The sequence below is a fragment of the Oryzias latipes genome, chromosome 13 (genome assembly GCF_002234675.1).
Source record: "Oryzias latipes chromosome 13, ASM223467v1".
NCBI classification, from domain to species: Eukaryota; Metazoa; Chordata; class Actinopteri; order Beloniformes; family Adrianichthyidae; genus Oryzias; species Oryzias latipes.
In genome coordinates this window covers 22,341,807-22,357,879 of record NC_019871.2, presented here as the reverse complement: position 1 = coordinate 22,357,879, position 16,073 = coordinate 22,341,807, and the positions used below count along the sequence as shown (strand labels likewise).

Below are 16,073 nucleotides of genomic sequence, written 5' to 3'. Positions count from 1 at the left end.
GGACACTTTCAAGGTTTTCCCAGTTTTTCGGACTGACTGACCTTCATTTCTTAAAGTAATGATGGCGACTTGTTTTTCTGTACTTTGCTGCTTTTTACTTGCAATAAAACAAATTCTAACAGTCTAATTCAGTAGGACTATCATCTGTGTGTCCTGACTTCTGGACAACACAACTGATGGTCCCAACCCCATTTATAAGGCAAGAGATCACACTTTTAAACCTGACAGGGCACATCTGTGAAGTGAAAGACATTTCAGGTGACCACCTGTTGAAGCTCATCAAGAGAATGCCTAGAATGTGCAAAGCAGTAATCAAAGCAAAAGGTAGCTACTATGAAGAACCTACAACATGACATATTTTTTAGTTGTTTCACACTTTTGTGTTATGTATATCATTCCACATGTGTTAATTCACAGTGTTGATGCCTTCAGTGTGAATCTACAATTTTCATAGTCATGAAAATAAAGAAAACTCTTTGAATGAGAAGGTGTGTCCAAACATTTGGTCTGTACTGTGTATATATATATACATATGCTAAAATGAGCTGAATCTCTGACCCAAATAGGTTATACTGTGGACCCGTGTAAATACATTTAAAGTCTTGTAGGGAAAAAATATGTATTTTTTAAAATCTTTTTTGTACTTTATTTCCAAAATGCCTGTCTGCCAAATTTTGTTAGAGTCAAAACATAAACTGTGTCTGTGTAATGTTATCATCTTTAAAAAAATATTAAGATAAATAAAATTTTAAATGAAAATTCTTTCTTTTACTTTCTTTTATATTTATTTTCACTCTAAAAATAGTTTTAGAAGTCTAATATTACAGCTCAATAATAAAACTTCATGATTGGTTCATGATCAGTACGTCATTTTTAATATTTTAGGATTCCTGATAAATTAAAATAAAATCACATTAGCCTGAATCATATCCAGACTCTGTCAGCCAATCAGGAGGTGAAATGAACATGGCAACACCACGCCGATTGGCTGAAAAACATGTACACAATCTTACATTTATTTGGATTTTTCCAGAACATCCCAGACATGAACCGTGAGGATGGAATAATAACATTGAATGCATTTTTAAAACAAACATTTTAATGACAGATAAAAACGTGCATTACATTTTCTGAGACCAAAAAAGTCGAAATTTCCTTTATTTTGTAGCGCCACCTTCTGTCAGTTTTGTGGAAACTGCACATATGCAAAAATCATGGATTTGAATAGATTTTAGATATTTCTGTACAGATCAAAAGAAAAGATAAACAAACGTCCAGATCCTGCTGACTGACGAATTATTGTTTAAAATCTTACTGAAAACCTGCAGTGAGGAGGTGATACAAACTCAAGTCAGTACATTCAGCCAAGTCCATTCAGATCAGACCACGTGGTCAACAGGTTTGATTGTATGATTACCCATCATGCCCTTGCACATCTTCACTGCAGGCACATGATCTGCTTTATTCTCACTGATACAACAGCAAATTTTATCATCAGAATAAACATTCAAGTCTCCACAGAAATACCACAGAACAGACATCTATAACTGGAAAGATTTTTTTTAAATAATAGATGAAAAGGACATCAAATGAAATGATGTGTAATAAGATGTGCACATCTCTCTGTTGTTATAAAAAAATGCACATAAGAGGATTTAAGAAAATAAAATCTGGATTTCAGCAACCAATCAGAAATAGAAAACACAGCAAACAGTGGCTACAACAGTACAGTTCAGTCCTAAACTCAATTTTCAGTGGAATTCTTATGTATAAAAATAATTTGAGTCACCATTTTCATCAACACTGATGACCCACACAGGATGACCTGGCCTCCTCATCCTCCAGCTCTCACTGACCATCAAAGTACAGCAGAAAATAAATAGAACAATTTTCTCTTATGGCATGTAGCACAGAAAATACTTTAGTTAAAAAATATTTTCTCTTCAAATAAACATATTAATTTTAAGAGCATGGTTTCAAAAATATTTTAAATACCTTTATTTTGTGTTAAGTACAATAGCACAGACAAAACTTCCAGAATCTGCAGCACAAAGAACCTCAGCTCTTTGGTCAAGGGGCATTTTTCCCATCAAACGCTTTTAATTTGAAATCGGTCTTCCTCTTTTGGACCTTTAGGATGTTGAATCGTTCAGACTCGGTCCAGAGAACGTGGAGAACTTTGCACATTTGGATGTCTTCAACTGACAATTTACTGGGAAAGTTCAAATGTTGCTGTTATTTTAGATTCAGTAACTAATAAAATGCAGAAATACTTCAGAACAGGAAAAAAAAACTCAAATACCTATATCTGATCTCTCACTGTTTCAATTATTTTTCATTTGCAGTTTTTTAAGTCCTACAATTATGAACAGCTACACTTTTAACATAAAAAAAAAGATGACACCAAACTGTCCCGTTAAAAGCAGGAAGTACACTACCAGGTACATTTATTTTAGAAGTGATTTAACACTTCAAAAAACAAATCATCAGGCAAATAAACAACTGACCTGCTGGGGTTTATCAAGATTTAGGAATTCATTGTAAAAATTGTCCTTCGTATTAAATTTTTTATAATGATTTATGTGAAACGTTTAGTCTGCAGCTTCACATTCAGGGAAACTTCAGCCAGATTTCACCAAAGTGCTTAATAAAGTTTGTTTTGTAAAAGTCAAATATATGTTGTCAGAATTTCTTTATTGCAAAGAACTGTTGAGGTTTCCAGAGCATATATAAATAAATGACTTTATTTCTGAAAAATCTCTTGAAATGGGCTAAACTTAGAGTCTTGAAGGTCGACACATACACTGCTTAATGTGTGGTTTTAAATCACTTTTTTGAACACCTAATAAGCTAAAACAATAAATCAAACCAACTTCAAATAAAATGAAAACCCTGTGTCGTAATAAATACTTCATTCTGAGTTTACCCTGTAAAAAAGAAGGCGGGTGGGAAGGCGGGTGGGAAGACAGGAGTGTGCGACTTTAATAAGGACACCGCTCTAACATGACTAAAGCGTGTTGTCAGAGGAGCGCTGCTGGAATGCATGCAGGAGACGTGTTAGTGGGTCCGTCAGACTGAAGGATAATCACTGCAGAGGTGAGGGGACGCAGGACTTGGCAGGTCACTGGAGCCTGGAAATGCCATTCCTGTCCATGAAGTCTTTCAACTTGGTAGGAAAATCCGTCATAACTCCGGTAGCTCCCAAATCAAAGGCCCTCTGGAAGTCCTCTTCATCGTTCAGCACCCAAATGTACACCTGAAACCCGGAGCAGAAGGCACACGATTAACACCCGGCTGTTAGGAGACAAAGGGTGGTGAGAGCTTTCAGGAAGTAGCCACAGGGCTCTATATTTGAACTCTGAAATGGAGCCAAATGCTTTGGAGACGACAAGCAGTCGCAGCACTCTCAGTCAGTGTTGGTCTGATGGAATGGAAAAATCTGGAATGTTTCTTAGAACAAAGATATGTGCATCTGCGAATTAAAAAGCTTCAAGGCGCCACACAGTCCTTCCTGCAATTGGACGTGTTTGTTCAAATTAAGAAACTAAAAATAAATTATCCTTAAGCTACGTTCACACAGCCGTCAGCAACGCACCTTCAAGCAAACACTTCCAATGACAAGTCTGTCTAAACGCATGCAGATTTGCATATTTTGGGCTTCCTTGTTTAAAACTCTCGTATCTGTGCCGAAGCGACACAAGTTTCTACAACCATTTTCGGGCTCTACGTACAAAGTGCATGGAAAGCGCCCTAAATGTTAAAACAGGTAGAACCAGCTTGACCAATCAGGGACTTGGATTTGGTAGTGACATATGGAAGGCGTCCCTTTTGATTCACTGAAGTTAATAATTGCAGTTTGTGTCTGAGCAAAATTAGATTACGGCAAGTCTTTCCCTTATGAAAAAATAGCTGTGAACGAAAAAGTCTGCTGCAAGATTTGCACCGCTTTGACATTTCACACCAAGCCTGCTCCAACTGTAGCTGCCGCACATGTGCTAGTGAACAGCAGAAAAAGAAGAAGCCCCTCTCTGCTCGTCCTGTGTGAACACCATGGGCTAAACACGCATTTAAAACCATGCGTTTAGCGCATTTATGGAGTGTGCGTCACATGCTTGGCGTGAACGTAGCATTACAGCTTTCCAACAGTATTACCTGTATTCCCCGGGCAGTTAAATGCTGAAAAAGAGCTTTTCTCATCAGCAAACTGCAGACAGAAAGAAAACAAACATCAGTGATAACAGCATTGTACTTTCCGTACAATAACTTCATTTGTTGGTTTGTTTTGATCATTGACAGTTTATGAAAACTGGACTGTGTGGCCCCTCCCCCTGGCATTCCAAACAGGAAGTGCCCACTGGTTCTAAGAAGCCAAAATCCCAATAAACATCGATACTCATTGTCATTCTATGTCAGAATAACCATTCTTGTTCTGATACATTCTTTTAACCTAATCTTGATAATGCCCATGTTTTCCTAGGATATTTTTTCAGTCATTCAAGTTATTCAAGCTATAAATTGATCAATCAGATGCCTCCATAAAAGCATGTGGTAAAACGTCCAACATTCAAAACTTTTGATTGACAGATTTCGTGTAGCCAGTAGGGGTGTAGCCTCCCAACAAGCTTACTCCTGATTAGCAAGAGTGGTTTCCATAGAAACGTTGACTCAGACCGACTCAGACCAACCACTGCTTGCTAACAATTTCTAGTTTCAACATGCCGTCATCTGTATTATGAAAAAACGGCAACTGAATTGACGATATTTCATCAGAGCCCGGAGTAAACTATTTCCTTTGGGTGATGTCACACTCACTCGGTCCAGTTCTCATATACAGTCAATGGTTTACATCAGAAACCATAAGATAACTGTCAGATATTTTTCTACCACACTTTCAGTGGAGAAAAGCAGAGCAGGAATCCAGCTAAAGCTCCAACATGCATCTTTCCAGATTTATCAAAGACATGAAAAAAGCTGCTGCGCAAACTGTAACATGTCTTCAGTGTCAATAAAAGTGACAAGGGTGTAGTTTTCCTTCAGACAAGAGCTTCTCAAGGTCAAGGTGACACTGGAGCAGCAACTTCTCACGTCCATAATGATACATCAAATCGATTCAGTCACTAACTGTAAGTCTACACTTACAATAACACCATTTATGTGGAACTTTTTTAAGTGGCACATAAAAATCATACACTCAAAGAAGGCAAGTTAATCGTCCAATGTTGTTTCCCTTTCAGCTTTTCCCATCAAGGGTCGCCACAGCGAACTAGTCGCATGGTAAACTTGGCAATGTTTTACGCCGGATGCCCTTCCTGACGCAACCCTCTCAAAGCAACCGGGCTTGGGACCGGCACAGAAGTAGAGAAGGGAACAGGGAGCAGCCCGGAGTCGAACCCTGGTTTCACGGACGGAAGGCGCCGCAAACCAGCACGAGCTAAACCGGCAAGTTAATCGTCCAATACTTATTCAAATATTTTTTCATATTCTGATGGATGAAGAACTTACGTGTCTGCTAACCAGATGATAAATCGCTGACTTCCAGTTAAACTGTTAGGACCCTTTAACCTGTTGAAAAGAAAAAACAGCAGGGTTAACTGATGGAAACTCAGCCTTTCATCCTGATTAGGAAGCTGTGGCTTAAAAATTCTGTTCTTCTAGTTTGATCAATCTTTACTTAAAGAGGAAGTTTTCCTACATAGTAGGAATAGTTCCTACAAAGTGCTGTACCTGTCAGTGCATTTTTTTAAAATGTCCTCATAGTGCCTGGACAAAGGTCAATGTGTAAAAGGATGAATGAATCAGTGGGTGGGAACAATCTGCAGTGTGACCTTCAACTTCATAACCTCTGGCACAAATGCGAAGAAGGTCTTTCTATGACTTCACGTCTTTTCACGGGCAGAGTCCTTCAGGTAACAAAGACACAAAGGCCACGGCACCAAACCTACAAAGCTGCTGACAGAGTTCCTCATGGGTTGAAATGATGCACATCTCATTTTCAGGAGGTCTGTGTGGTAATCTTTGCACTGCCATGTTTGTTTTGTTCATTCCTGATAGACAGCTGATGTCAACAGGTTCACCATATCCCACATGTGTCTTTAAAAGGACATAAAGATGATTTATATCAAAAGAGACGAGGAAGGAAGTGTGGAGGCAAAGTTTTAACGGAAACACACGTCTTTCTACATTTAAACATTTACATCCCATCAAATGAAACAAAGCATTCCCAGTGGTCTTTTAATTATAATTATGCTGTTTTAGCCAAATTTTTTTTTTTTAAATATGTTGTTTTCTAGGACATTGTTTCTGCAGGAGTTGGTTAGAAATTCCCTTCTGAGTAATGGGCGGGATTGTTAGTGCAGAGTAAGCCCATCCCATTTTCCCCTCCTTGTTGCTGAGAGTTCTCTGTTTACACTTTCTCCAGCTATCTTACAGGCTCTCAAATCCCCAGCCTATCATTAGTTGTGCAACAAAATGTCATGTAATATTGGAGCTTTCCAGCCGTTTAGAGCCAGATGGCAGCTCAGAACGGAGACCATTCTTATTGGAGTGGGTCTTTAAACCAAGGAACAAAGGCTGCCATGTTAATTTTAGTTTTAGTAGAAAGAACATCTTCCACAAAGTAAAACCAGTTTTTGCTTTGAAAGCGGTATACTCTTCCAAAGACACACCTATAGAACAGAGTGAACACTTAAATTGTTTCTGTGGACAAAAGTTATGCTCCGACATCAATAAACCTTTTTCGCTTGACTCATGTTCTAACATTACAGGAGGATTATCTCAGTCACTTCCTCTGCTTTTAATCAGCAGCTATGCTAATACAGTGAAGTATGAAACTTTGGCCGTGTGGTATCAGCGTAAGTGTGCTGATGGAAGTGGGAGGGTTGAAAGGTCAGAAAACACCCTCGGTAAGCTGAACATACTGTTCGGCACCAGGAGACGGACCTCTGTGTCAAAGGTAGCGACGGCATCATAGAAGCTCGATGAATTGTTCACTCAGGGAAATTGCAGAAGGAACAGGTTTAACGAGTCAGGTTCTTGTTTTAAAACAATCATTCTCTGCAAGTAATTCTGTTAAAAAAACAGCAGTGATGCTTTTTGTATTTTGAACATTGTCTTTTTTAAGCCGCCAGATTCAGTTAATGTTTAGAACAGAACTCGTGTAGGGTTACGGTGTTCCCAACAGGGACATTGTAATCCTTCAAACTTTCATCATGTATGGACAGTTCTTTTTACTAATGGAGTCACATTTATACGGAGCCCCTAAAGAGGCACCCAATACTAACGGGTGCACACCCTTAAGTTTTTTGTTTTGATTTTACTTCGAATTTTTTTTTTCTTCAATGGCCCTTTAGGGGTGTTCCGTACATTTAGGACTTTAAGCAGCAGGAAAAAAAAAACAACAAAAATCAGGAACTGACGCAAAACAATTCAACCTTTGAGTTACTGCCAAAGTTTAATTTCTCTGATTCTATTCATCCCGGATGGAGGGCAGAAAAATAGACCAGATCACAGATATGACTGCATATCCATGGGTTCAAAGGTCGAGGCCTCATCGGACGGCCAACATGGCAACCACTACGGCATCAAAATACATGTTAAAAAAAGGTATCAGAGCAAGAATGATTATTCTGACAAACAGAATCTGTTTATTTCTCTATATAAATCTATGGGATTTTGACCTCTTGGAGTCAACGGGTACTTCCTGTTTGGAACACCAGGGGGAGGGTTTCCTTAGACCAGTTTTTATATTTATTGTCAATCAATCCTGACCAAGGAAGACAAAGAGAAATCTACCGTAGGTATGCACAGAAAGCATTTCACAGGTCTATGACTGAACTTCAGAATTTGAACAGATGAGTCTGGATTTTCACTAGATCATGTCAAACTCAGGCCCCAGTGTAATTATAATTGGCCCGCGAGATCATATCAAATGTGCACCAGAGCTGGCCTGCGGTATATACTGTCCCGCTAATACTACAAATCCTACAATGCTTTGCTAGTATGTTGGCGCGCCGTCGAAGCCAACAGGCGCTCCTTTTTTCTGTTGACAGTCATTGACAGCCATGCTCAAGTCACATCGGACACATTAATTTCACCCTCCACAAAAATGGCCAAATGAAAGACGGACGACAGAAGCTTTGAAGACAGGTGGGAGGCAGACTATCTGTTCACGGATATAAAGACAGACCTGTTTGTCTTGTGTGCGGAGCTAACGAGGCTGTAAGGAAAGAATATGATACAAGAAGACACTATATGAAAAGGTTAAACATTACATATCACTTACAGTTAATTTTTGAATAAATATTGAGTTTGGCCCATGACTTTACTTCACTGCTTCACTGTGAATTTGATTTTGACACCCCACTAGTAGAAGGCTAAAATAGGCCATATGGACTATCTTTGATCTGATTTATTCTATTCCTTAAAAATGGAAAACGAAATGCTTTATTAGATAAGGAATAGTATACTATTATATACTCTGCCAGAATTCACCTGGATGTATAAAAATACAGTCAAGTCATTTAAATTGACTGACGGTAAATGCCATGATTACTTGCTGACAATGTCTTTGAACAGTCCGTTCTATACTTGTAATCGCTATTTTGGTGCAAATGTTGGCAAAGAGGTTTATCTAAATGGGCACTGCAATCCTTCCTCATCCAGTCAGGGCGCCTGATGAAGCATTTAAAAACACAGCAATGTCCCCAAAACGAGCCCTTGACTTCTGCACATTTACGAGGCCTTCACCTTTGACCTATCCCAGAAGTCAACGCACACTTTATCTGTGAAGTGGTCTGTTACAGAGTTAGATCTGACTTTAGTGTGGACCTACTTAGTAATGATGGAGGGCATGGGGATCTCCAGGAACTGCTCCTTGATGGGTACAAAGGGTAGCAGGCCTGAGTAGAAGAGGGCCAGCAGCTGCAGTACTCTGGGAAGGCTGAACAACACTGGAATCTGAGGGTTCTGCAAAAACAACAAAAACATCCCACTCAGTCAGCTCCCATGGATAAAAGAGATGATTGACCAGCACAGGGCTGCCTAGTCGCGGTCATCAAGAATTACCACCCTGGCTGTTTTCCAGCTCTCCCTAAAATTTTTCTGCGGATTACCTGGATCATGTGTCTAGTCAATCAGAATGAGGAGACACCCGAGTCTGTTAATCAGCAGAAAGCAGTGCAGAGAGAACTAGAAAAAAAGGGAAGGATGGTAGATCTTGAGGACCACGATTGGGTCAGTCCTGGACTAAAACATTTAGTTCAAAAGAAATTTTGGACTCTTTGCTTTTAAATCTAGTTTTTAAGAATGAGGCAGAAAAAAAGAGGGAAAACATAAAAATGTTCTTAATTTTTTATTCACTAAGCACAATTAATTAAAATTTCCAACTTGGCTTTAACAAATGCAGTTTTATCCAGCTGAACAGCTATTTTACATATAACATCAGATTATAATTGTAAGGACAAATTTGCATCTTATAGAACAAATGTAAATGAAATAGATTAACAATCTGCTTAATCTCACCTCTTTGTAACACTTTTTGACCACTTGGTTGCTGGAGTTTCCCCAGACAGTTAGGTGCTGTCGGTTATATTTAACGATGAGCTCAGAAACCTGAACGGGACAAAAAAAGACAAATTCTGACAAATTGTTCTTAAGATTGTAGTAAAACAAGCAACATGCAAGTTTCTGTTTCACTTCAAAATCTGAGATAACATAATGAATGTAAATTCATTCTTTTAGCAGACAAAACCTAATATAACTAAAGCATATACCGTGGTCTGGGTGAATACTCAAATCTGATAGGCTGCGGTGTGTCAATTAAAAAAGTGAAATTGAAAAAAGAAGTTCCGGCCAAACAGCCATAATGTTCTATATTACTGCGCTGGCCTAAAAGCCATTTGGTTACAGAATTCGAATGAATTTGTTGATGCACATATAATGATCAGACTTCTGAAAATCGATTAAAACTTTAAAAATAACACCATTAAAGTACTAATACCTTAATAATGACCATGATATTAGCAGAATAATGCCCTTCCAGGTGCCCATCATCAGAAATCAGTGGACTTGGTGGAAGTAACCGTTCAACGAACATAAAAACAGGAAAAGGACTAAATAGGTTTTGGTGTGGAAAGAAGAAAAAAAACACAAACCTTCTGGATGAGTTTGTCGTTGTTGACCTTGATGTCAACGTTGACGGGGGTGTTGGGGAAGGCATCAAAAATGTCCCTGAGGAGAGGGATGCGTTTGTCCTCCCCTCCCTCGCAGACACAATCTACACACACAAGGACGGCATCAAAATACGAACTCCAACACATTCCTCCAAGCATGACTTCAGACCCTCAAAAAATGTTAAATAGCCAGTAAGAACAAGACTGGGAGATGTGTTAGGCTCACCCTTTTGAAAAGTTACACCCAGCTTGCAGAGGTACGGAGGAAGTTCCTGCATGGAGAATAAAATCACTAGATTAACGACCACACAAGAGGACGAACAAGGTTAATACCTGTTGGAAAAGTTCTACTTAAGACTTTAATAATCCCGAAGGAAATTTTTTAAGATTCATTGACTGGATAAGAGAACTGGACTGAGTGATCCCTCCCCCTTAGAGTTCCAAACAGGAAGTACCAGCTGGCTCCAAGAAGCCAAAATCCCATAGACTTCTATTGAGAAGTAAACGGCTGTTACTCAGTCATTCTATTTGTCAGAAGAACCATTCTTGGTCTGATACCTTTTTTTTTATTGTTTTGATGCTCTCATTTTTTCCCTTTATTTGTTATCTGTAGTACACATAACATGTTGTTTAGCATATATACCACTTTCCTCTACTCTTTACACCATCTGTGGCAGAGCAAGGATGTAGTCATTACCATGGTAGCGCACCAAACAAATAGTGTGCTTCAGGGTGGGAAGTTCTGTATTTACATCCATTCCCCTGAATGCTGGAGTCCCTCAAGACTTGTCTTGAGTCCAAGTTTGTTCGTGCTGTACATGGGCCGAAAAAACTCATGGGATATTCTGATGACACGACCATTGTTTGGCTGATACTAATGAGACACCATGCAGACAAAGTCCAGACAACCTGCTCAAGATCAACACCAGCAAAATAGAAGAAATCCAGACCAAACCATCTAAAGTGACTCAAATTTCTGCAAATTTCTTGGACTATCCATCGCAGAGTAACCGTGGAGGTAAGTAAAACCTGGAGCTGTCCAATCCATTCACATCATCCCAACATCGTCCCAACGGAGTCTCTCTTTTTTTTTTTAATATGCTGATTAGTAAGTAAGAAACTTCTACCTCCGTTCCTTAAGAAGCATCTTCCCCAGCAAAGGAGAGAGAAGGCGGCTGGAGGCGGTCATTCAGACGGATAAGTGGATAATCCACTCAACACTTCCACATGTGATCAACTCACACCATCTCCTTTGACAACCCAAAAAGATTTGAAATGCCACCCACCAACATCAATTCTAACTATAAAACTATAAAAGTGCTCATTTTTGGATGTGTTTTTATTTACTTGGACCCTTTTTAAACATTTATAGTGTTTTTACAGCTGTAGGACAAAAGGGAAAACTGCATTTCAAAGTAGAGTGACGAATAATCCAGATCTTCCAAACATGAAGTAGATGCTGAAATAGAGGGGCTTTCAGACTGCAATCAACAGACCCAGAACACCATCAGGTCCCAGAAGCAAACTACATTTCTAAGGAACTTGTGGGGACTTTAGCATGATTTTTTTTCCAGGGATTTCAAGGAGTCCCTAAACATAAAAAGCACAAAAAATGTGACCGTCCTGACCTCTGACATCTGTGCACTAAGAAATAACTAAGGAGATTAATAATAGTAATAATGGATTGGATTTATCTGCGCTTTTCAAGACACCCAAAGCGCTTACATTGTGTCCAATATTCATTCACTCCTCATTCATACTTGGTCATGGTAAGCTACGGTTGTAGCCACAGCTGCCCTGGGGCAGACTGACAGAGGCGTGGCTGCCAGTTCGCGCCTACGGCCCCTCTGACCATCACCAGGATCATTCATGCACATTCACACACCAGTGGAGCCACACTGGAGGCAGGGAGGGTGAAGTGTCTTGCCCAAGGACACAACGACATTTTGGCTGGTGGGAGCGGGGATCGAACCGCCAACCCTTCGATCATTGGACGACCCGCTCAACCACCTGAGCCACTGTCGCCACTGTCGATTAAACCAAAAGTGTCAGAAAAAATCTGTCTCAAAAGTTTTTCTAGAATAATGATATCAAAAATTAAAACATTAGAATTTGAACTTATCTCTAAAAGCCTGAAAATCACAAATGGATATATGTAAACAAATAATCTGACAAGAGAAAGCATTATATTCATTTCAAGTCAAGTATTTTTTAGTTATTGTATTATGCACATATAAAGGTTGTGGCTTAAATGTAAAAACTGAATTTGCCTTTCAGTGTTGAATAAAGTATTGTCTTATCTTAAATATCCTACGTTTATACACTATGTAAGCAATTGTGAGTCTGTGTTTTTTTTCTGTTACTTGAGTTAGAATCGATCGAACCGTCATCTCGAAAAGAATTTCCCTTTTTTGATTTATCATGTGATAAAAATCTGGGGACTTTATAAGGATCTCACCTAAACAGAGAGTATGATCTGTTGGTGCTGCTAACTCAATGTTAGGGGATCAAATCAGAATCAGTTTAAAGTGAATGAAAAGCAGGTGTTATAATAAAAAAAATACAATTGTAAACAGTTTTAAACTCTAAAGTTCACATTGTAGACTTAAAGAAATCTCTCTTCTGATAAACAAAACTTTGGCAGAGCTTCATCCCTGTGCATCGCATCAGAGGGGGGGCAACACCGGTGGCGCCAAGAATAGACACTGTTCTGGAGCGGAATTGATGTCACTATGATGACCTTTGTTGCCCAATGTCAATCATGTCCTGGTGACCTATGGGCTCCAACCTCCAAAAAAAAACTCTGAAGTGAAACTGTAAATTGAGGATTCAAAGCGAAGAAGAAGAGAAACAAAACAACTAAAATTGAAAATACAACAAAGGCAGCTGATACTAATAAACATCTTTTAACATTTAGTCACAGTTTTAGGTTTATGGTTATTTCTAATCTCTAACCTGAGAGTTTTGAACATGGAAGCCCAAAATGTGCGTTTACATCGACTTTTTGACTGAAGGCGGTGTAAGGGTAGCTTAAGGCGGGAACCCCTGCCTTTCCAGAATAACTGAAAGCATTTTATGCATAAATGTTGACATAATTTGTTGGCATAAATCTGTAAATATAGTTTTCAATATATCTTTTTACATTTTATTTACGTTCCTACGCTGTTCTACACTTTGGATGTCAACATTGACTGTATATGAGAAATGAACCAAGTGAGTGTGACGTCACCTATAGAAATGGCTTTACTTCCAGCTCCAACGGAAGGAATTGACGTATTTTCTACCTCACAAATAAGCTCTTTTTTAAACTTTGTTTTTTTTATCTGCTCCTGATTCATAATGATTTGATTACAGAAATAATAATCAGAAATGTTCTTTAAATATGTCCTCCATCATTAGAAAAATGGCACAGGAACACGTTAAAAACACCACAAACATCATTAACATTGGAGTGGCTCTTTCAGATGATCTTGATTTGATCTCGTTTTTTTTATTAAAAAAGACAAAATACCCGACACAAAGTGATCTGGGTGAGAAACCTGTTGGTACTGTCCTGATAAATCCATAAGCTGAACGTTAACAGGGGTATTTCAGAACAGAGGAACTTACAGCGTAGGCCACGTTGGCGATTTCAGCGTTGACGCCACAGACCCTCTGTAAGTTGGAATCATGGGAGACCACGACCTGCTCGTCTCTCGTCAGGTGACAGTCCAACTCCAACATGTCTGTGCCAACGTTCACAGCGCTGCAAAGACCAGCACACGCAGATGTACGCAGATGCACACGCAGACCTCTGAGCAGAAACGTCTCAAACAGGACATCTAGACTTCACATTGATGGGAAACAGACGGGTTTCAGTGACAACTCACTGCCTGAAAGCTGCCATGGTGTTTTCCAGGTTTTCTCCCGCTCCTGCAAAGTAAATAAAATACTTCAAGATTAGTTTTGTTTCTAGTGGAATCGAGTTTTACAAACTTCAAGACATTTTTCCTGCAGTTTCTAAGCGAATCAACCAGCTGGTTTGAGATTTTTTAGAAGGTCTTTGACAATTTATGTTTCTCTCTTTTTCGTTGTAATACAAAAGTGTAAAAAAAACAACCGCAATCTATTAAAGTTAACACTTAAATTCCTGCTATTATCACACAAAGCTAAATGTGGTAAAGCTGGTTCTATTGTAAAACCCTGCAGAAGGGAAGCTGCAGTCACAGGAACTATTTTAGGGATTGAACCGGTAGGCTGGTAATGAATGAACAATAGTAATCTGCTATAATCTAAGAAAAGGTGCAGCAAAAATTAGGAGGAAGTTGCTCATGTCTTCATGAAAAACTTAGGAACTTTAGGAAATTGTTGTTTTTTTAGTAATACTTTGCGTCTTGAAATTTAAGGTTTTAAAGCTAATTTAGAAACTTCAATAAGCAATTATAGTGTGTAACACTTCTTAACAGTATAAAAGAACCAACAAGAGCCATAGTGAAGCTCCAGCTTTTACTCACCTCCACGGTGGGAAATGTGCTTGCAGAGGAACGTCCCATGCTTCTTTCGGTGCAGAAGTGTTGGACATTTAAGCAGCAGGGCAGAGGTGAGAACGTAGCCCGTAACTGTTGACAGGACATACACGGCAGCACACATCTCCACTGAGTCCACTGCAAAGCAAAGACACCCCATGTAGGATGATCCCAACAAACATGTTTCCTAGAATGACCTTTGTACGTATAGATGAGGCATGAAAAGTTCATTTTTAGAGGAAAAATGGGAGATATGTAGATAAATGCTTTAAATAATCCATTCATTCGTTCACTTATAGCCGTCCTACAAGCAAAACTTCATTTTAGATAATTATTTAAAGTATTTGGATCAAGTTTTAAATTAATTACCGGTAATCATTTTTCACTACACTGATAAAGATGATGACAAGATCATGACTGATGACAAAACAGAAGATGCATCTCCCATCATCCTGTTTGCAAAAAACTGTTTTTAGGCTGTTCAAAATTAAAAATAAAGCTGTAATTTTGCACCAAAAAAGCCTATTTAAATAATGTACAAAAGCATTTTATTCAAGTAGACACATTGAGATAAAAAAATAAAACAACTGCGTAAGATGTAATATTCATTTATTCCTTGTAAAAAAAAAAAAAAAGTACAACTCTGTAAAATGCAGTTTCACACATCCTCCATCTGGAGTGTCAAAATAAAAGCTTCAGGAAACCATCGTTGTTTTATACGTAATATAACTCAGATCGTTCAGTATCCTTTTAACTTCAACTTTCTGTTTTTCCCCCTGACATATACAAGTACTTTGATGCAGATTATTTTTGATGCATAAATGCCTTTGGATCTGTCCAAACACACGCCGTTCCTGGTCAGCTATTGGGCTAATAATGTTAGCTGGGAAATTATCAAATCTTACCTTTTACCTCAAATGTATTCCTTGTTGTTTTCTTCCTGTTGGGCACACCTCTGACGTGAAAGATTAAAACTCTGGGGGTAAACTGCTGAGCCGGGCCGGCCTCTGATGCCCAGATCCAGATCCAGATCCGGGAGTCTGCAGCGCACAGCTGGGACAACACCGAGCTGCCTGTCAACTGTGCGCGCATGCGCACACCAAGTTCGAGGACCCTTCTGAAACCTGGGAAATACTTCCGCAAAAGATTTTCAAATTAAAAACCCAAAATTTTCCACTTTTCAGTGTCAAGCTGCCTCAAAATAGTTAGTTACATATGGAAAACAACAGTAAAAATTACAGTCTGATTGAAAAAAAAAAACACACTCAAAGAACTAGATACATTTTTCAGCAAATTTATTGTCCTTTGTGGTAAATTGTATTTGTGCGAAATAATTTAACTTTATAAATAAGAATAAAATCCAGCCGTCTTGAAGGTCTTATTAAAGTTGATAAAAAAT

General features: G+C 38.8%; 1 protein-coding gene across 2 annotated transcripts; it reads right to left on the bottom strand.

Annotated features, from left to right (window-relative positions):
* Window positions 1-1,184: 1,184 nt before the first annotated feature.
* gdpd1 (glycerophosphodiester phosphodiesterase domain containing 1) lies at window positions 1,185-15,781 on the bottom strand. Of its 2 annotated transcripts, none has more exons than XM_004075762.3 (11): window positions 15,580-15,781; window positions 14,663-14,812; window positions 14,039-14,081; window positions 13,779-13,914; window positions 10,396-10,441; window positions 10,152-10,273; window positions 9,520-9,609; window positions 8,831-8,964; window positions 5,503-5,562; window positions 4,153-4,204; window positions 1,185-3,256 (listed from the first exon to the last, which is right to left on the bottom strand). In XM_004075762.3, exons 1-11 carry the CDS (start codon window positions 15,764-15,766, stop codon window positions 3,122-3,124), a joined length of 1,155 nt encoding a protein of 384 aa, XP_004075810.2. In that variant the 5' UTR covers window positions 15,767-15,781; the 3' UTR covers window positions 1,185-3,121. The 2 variants fall into 2 exon arrangements, with proteins under 2 accessions (XP_004075810.2, XP_011481098.1); XM_011482796.2 differs by having other exon boundaries at window positions 15,587-15,717.
* Window positions 15,782-16,073: the final 292 nt, after the last annotated feature.

What these genes read in the sequence shown, in the direction of transcription:
- gdpd1 (XM_004075762.3), bottom strand. Translation starts at nt 15,766, where the DNA reads ATGCGCGCACAGTTGACAGGCAGCTCGGTGTTGTCCCAGCTGTGCGCT. An exon ending in TCGCCAACGTGGCCTACGCT is followed by an intron (nt 10,442 to 13,778) that starts GTAAGTTCCTCT and finishes TTCTCCATGCAG; the next exon opens with GAACTTCCTCCGTACCTCTG. An exon ending in TAACTGCCCGGGGAATACAG is followed by an intron (nt 3,257 to 4,152) that starts GTAATACTGTTG and finishes TCCGGGTTTCAG; the next exon opens with GTGTACATTTGGGTGCTGAA.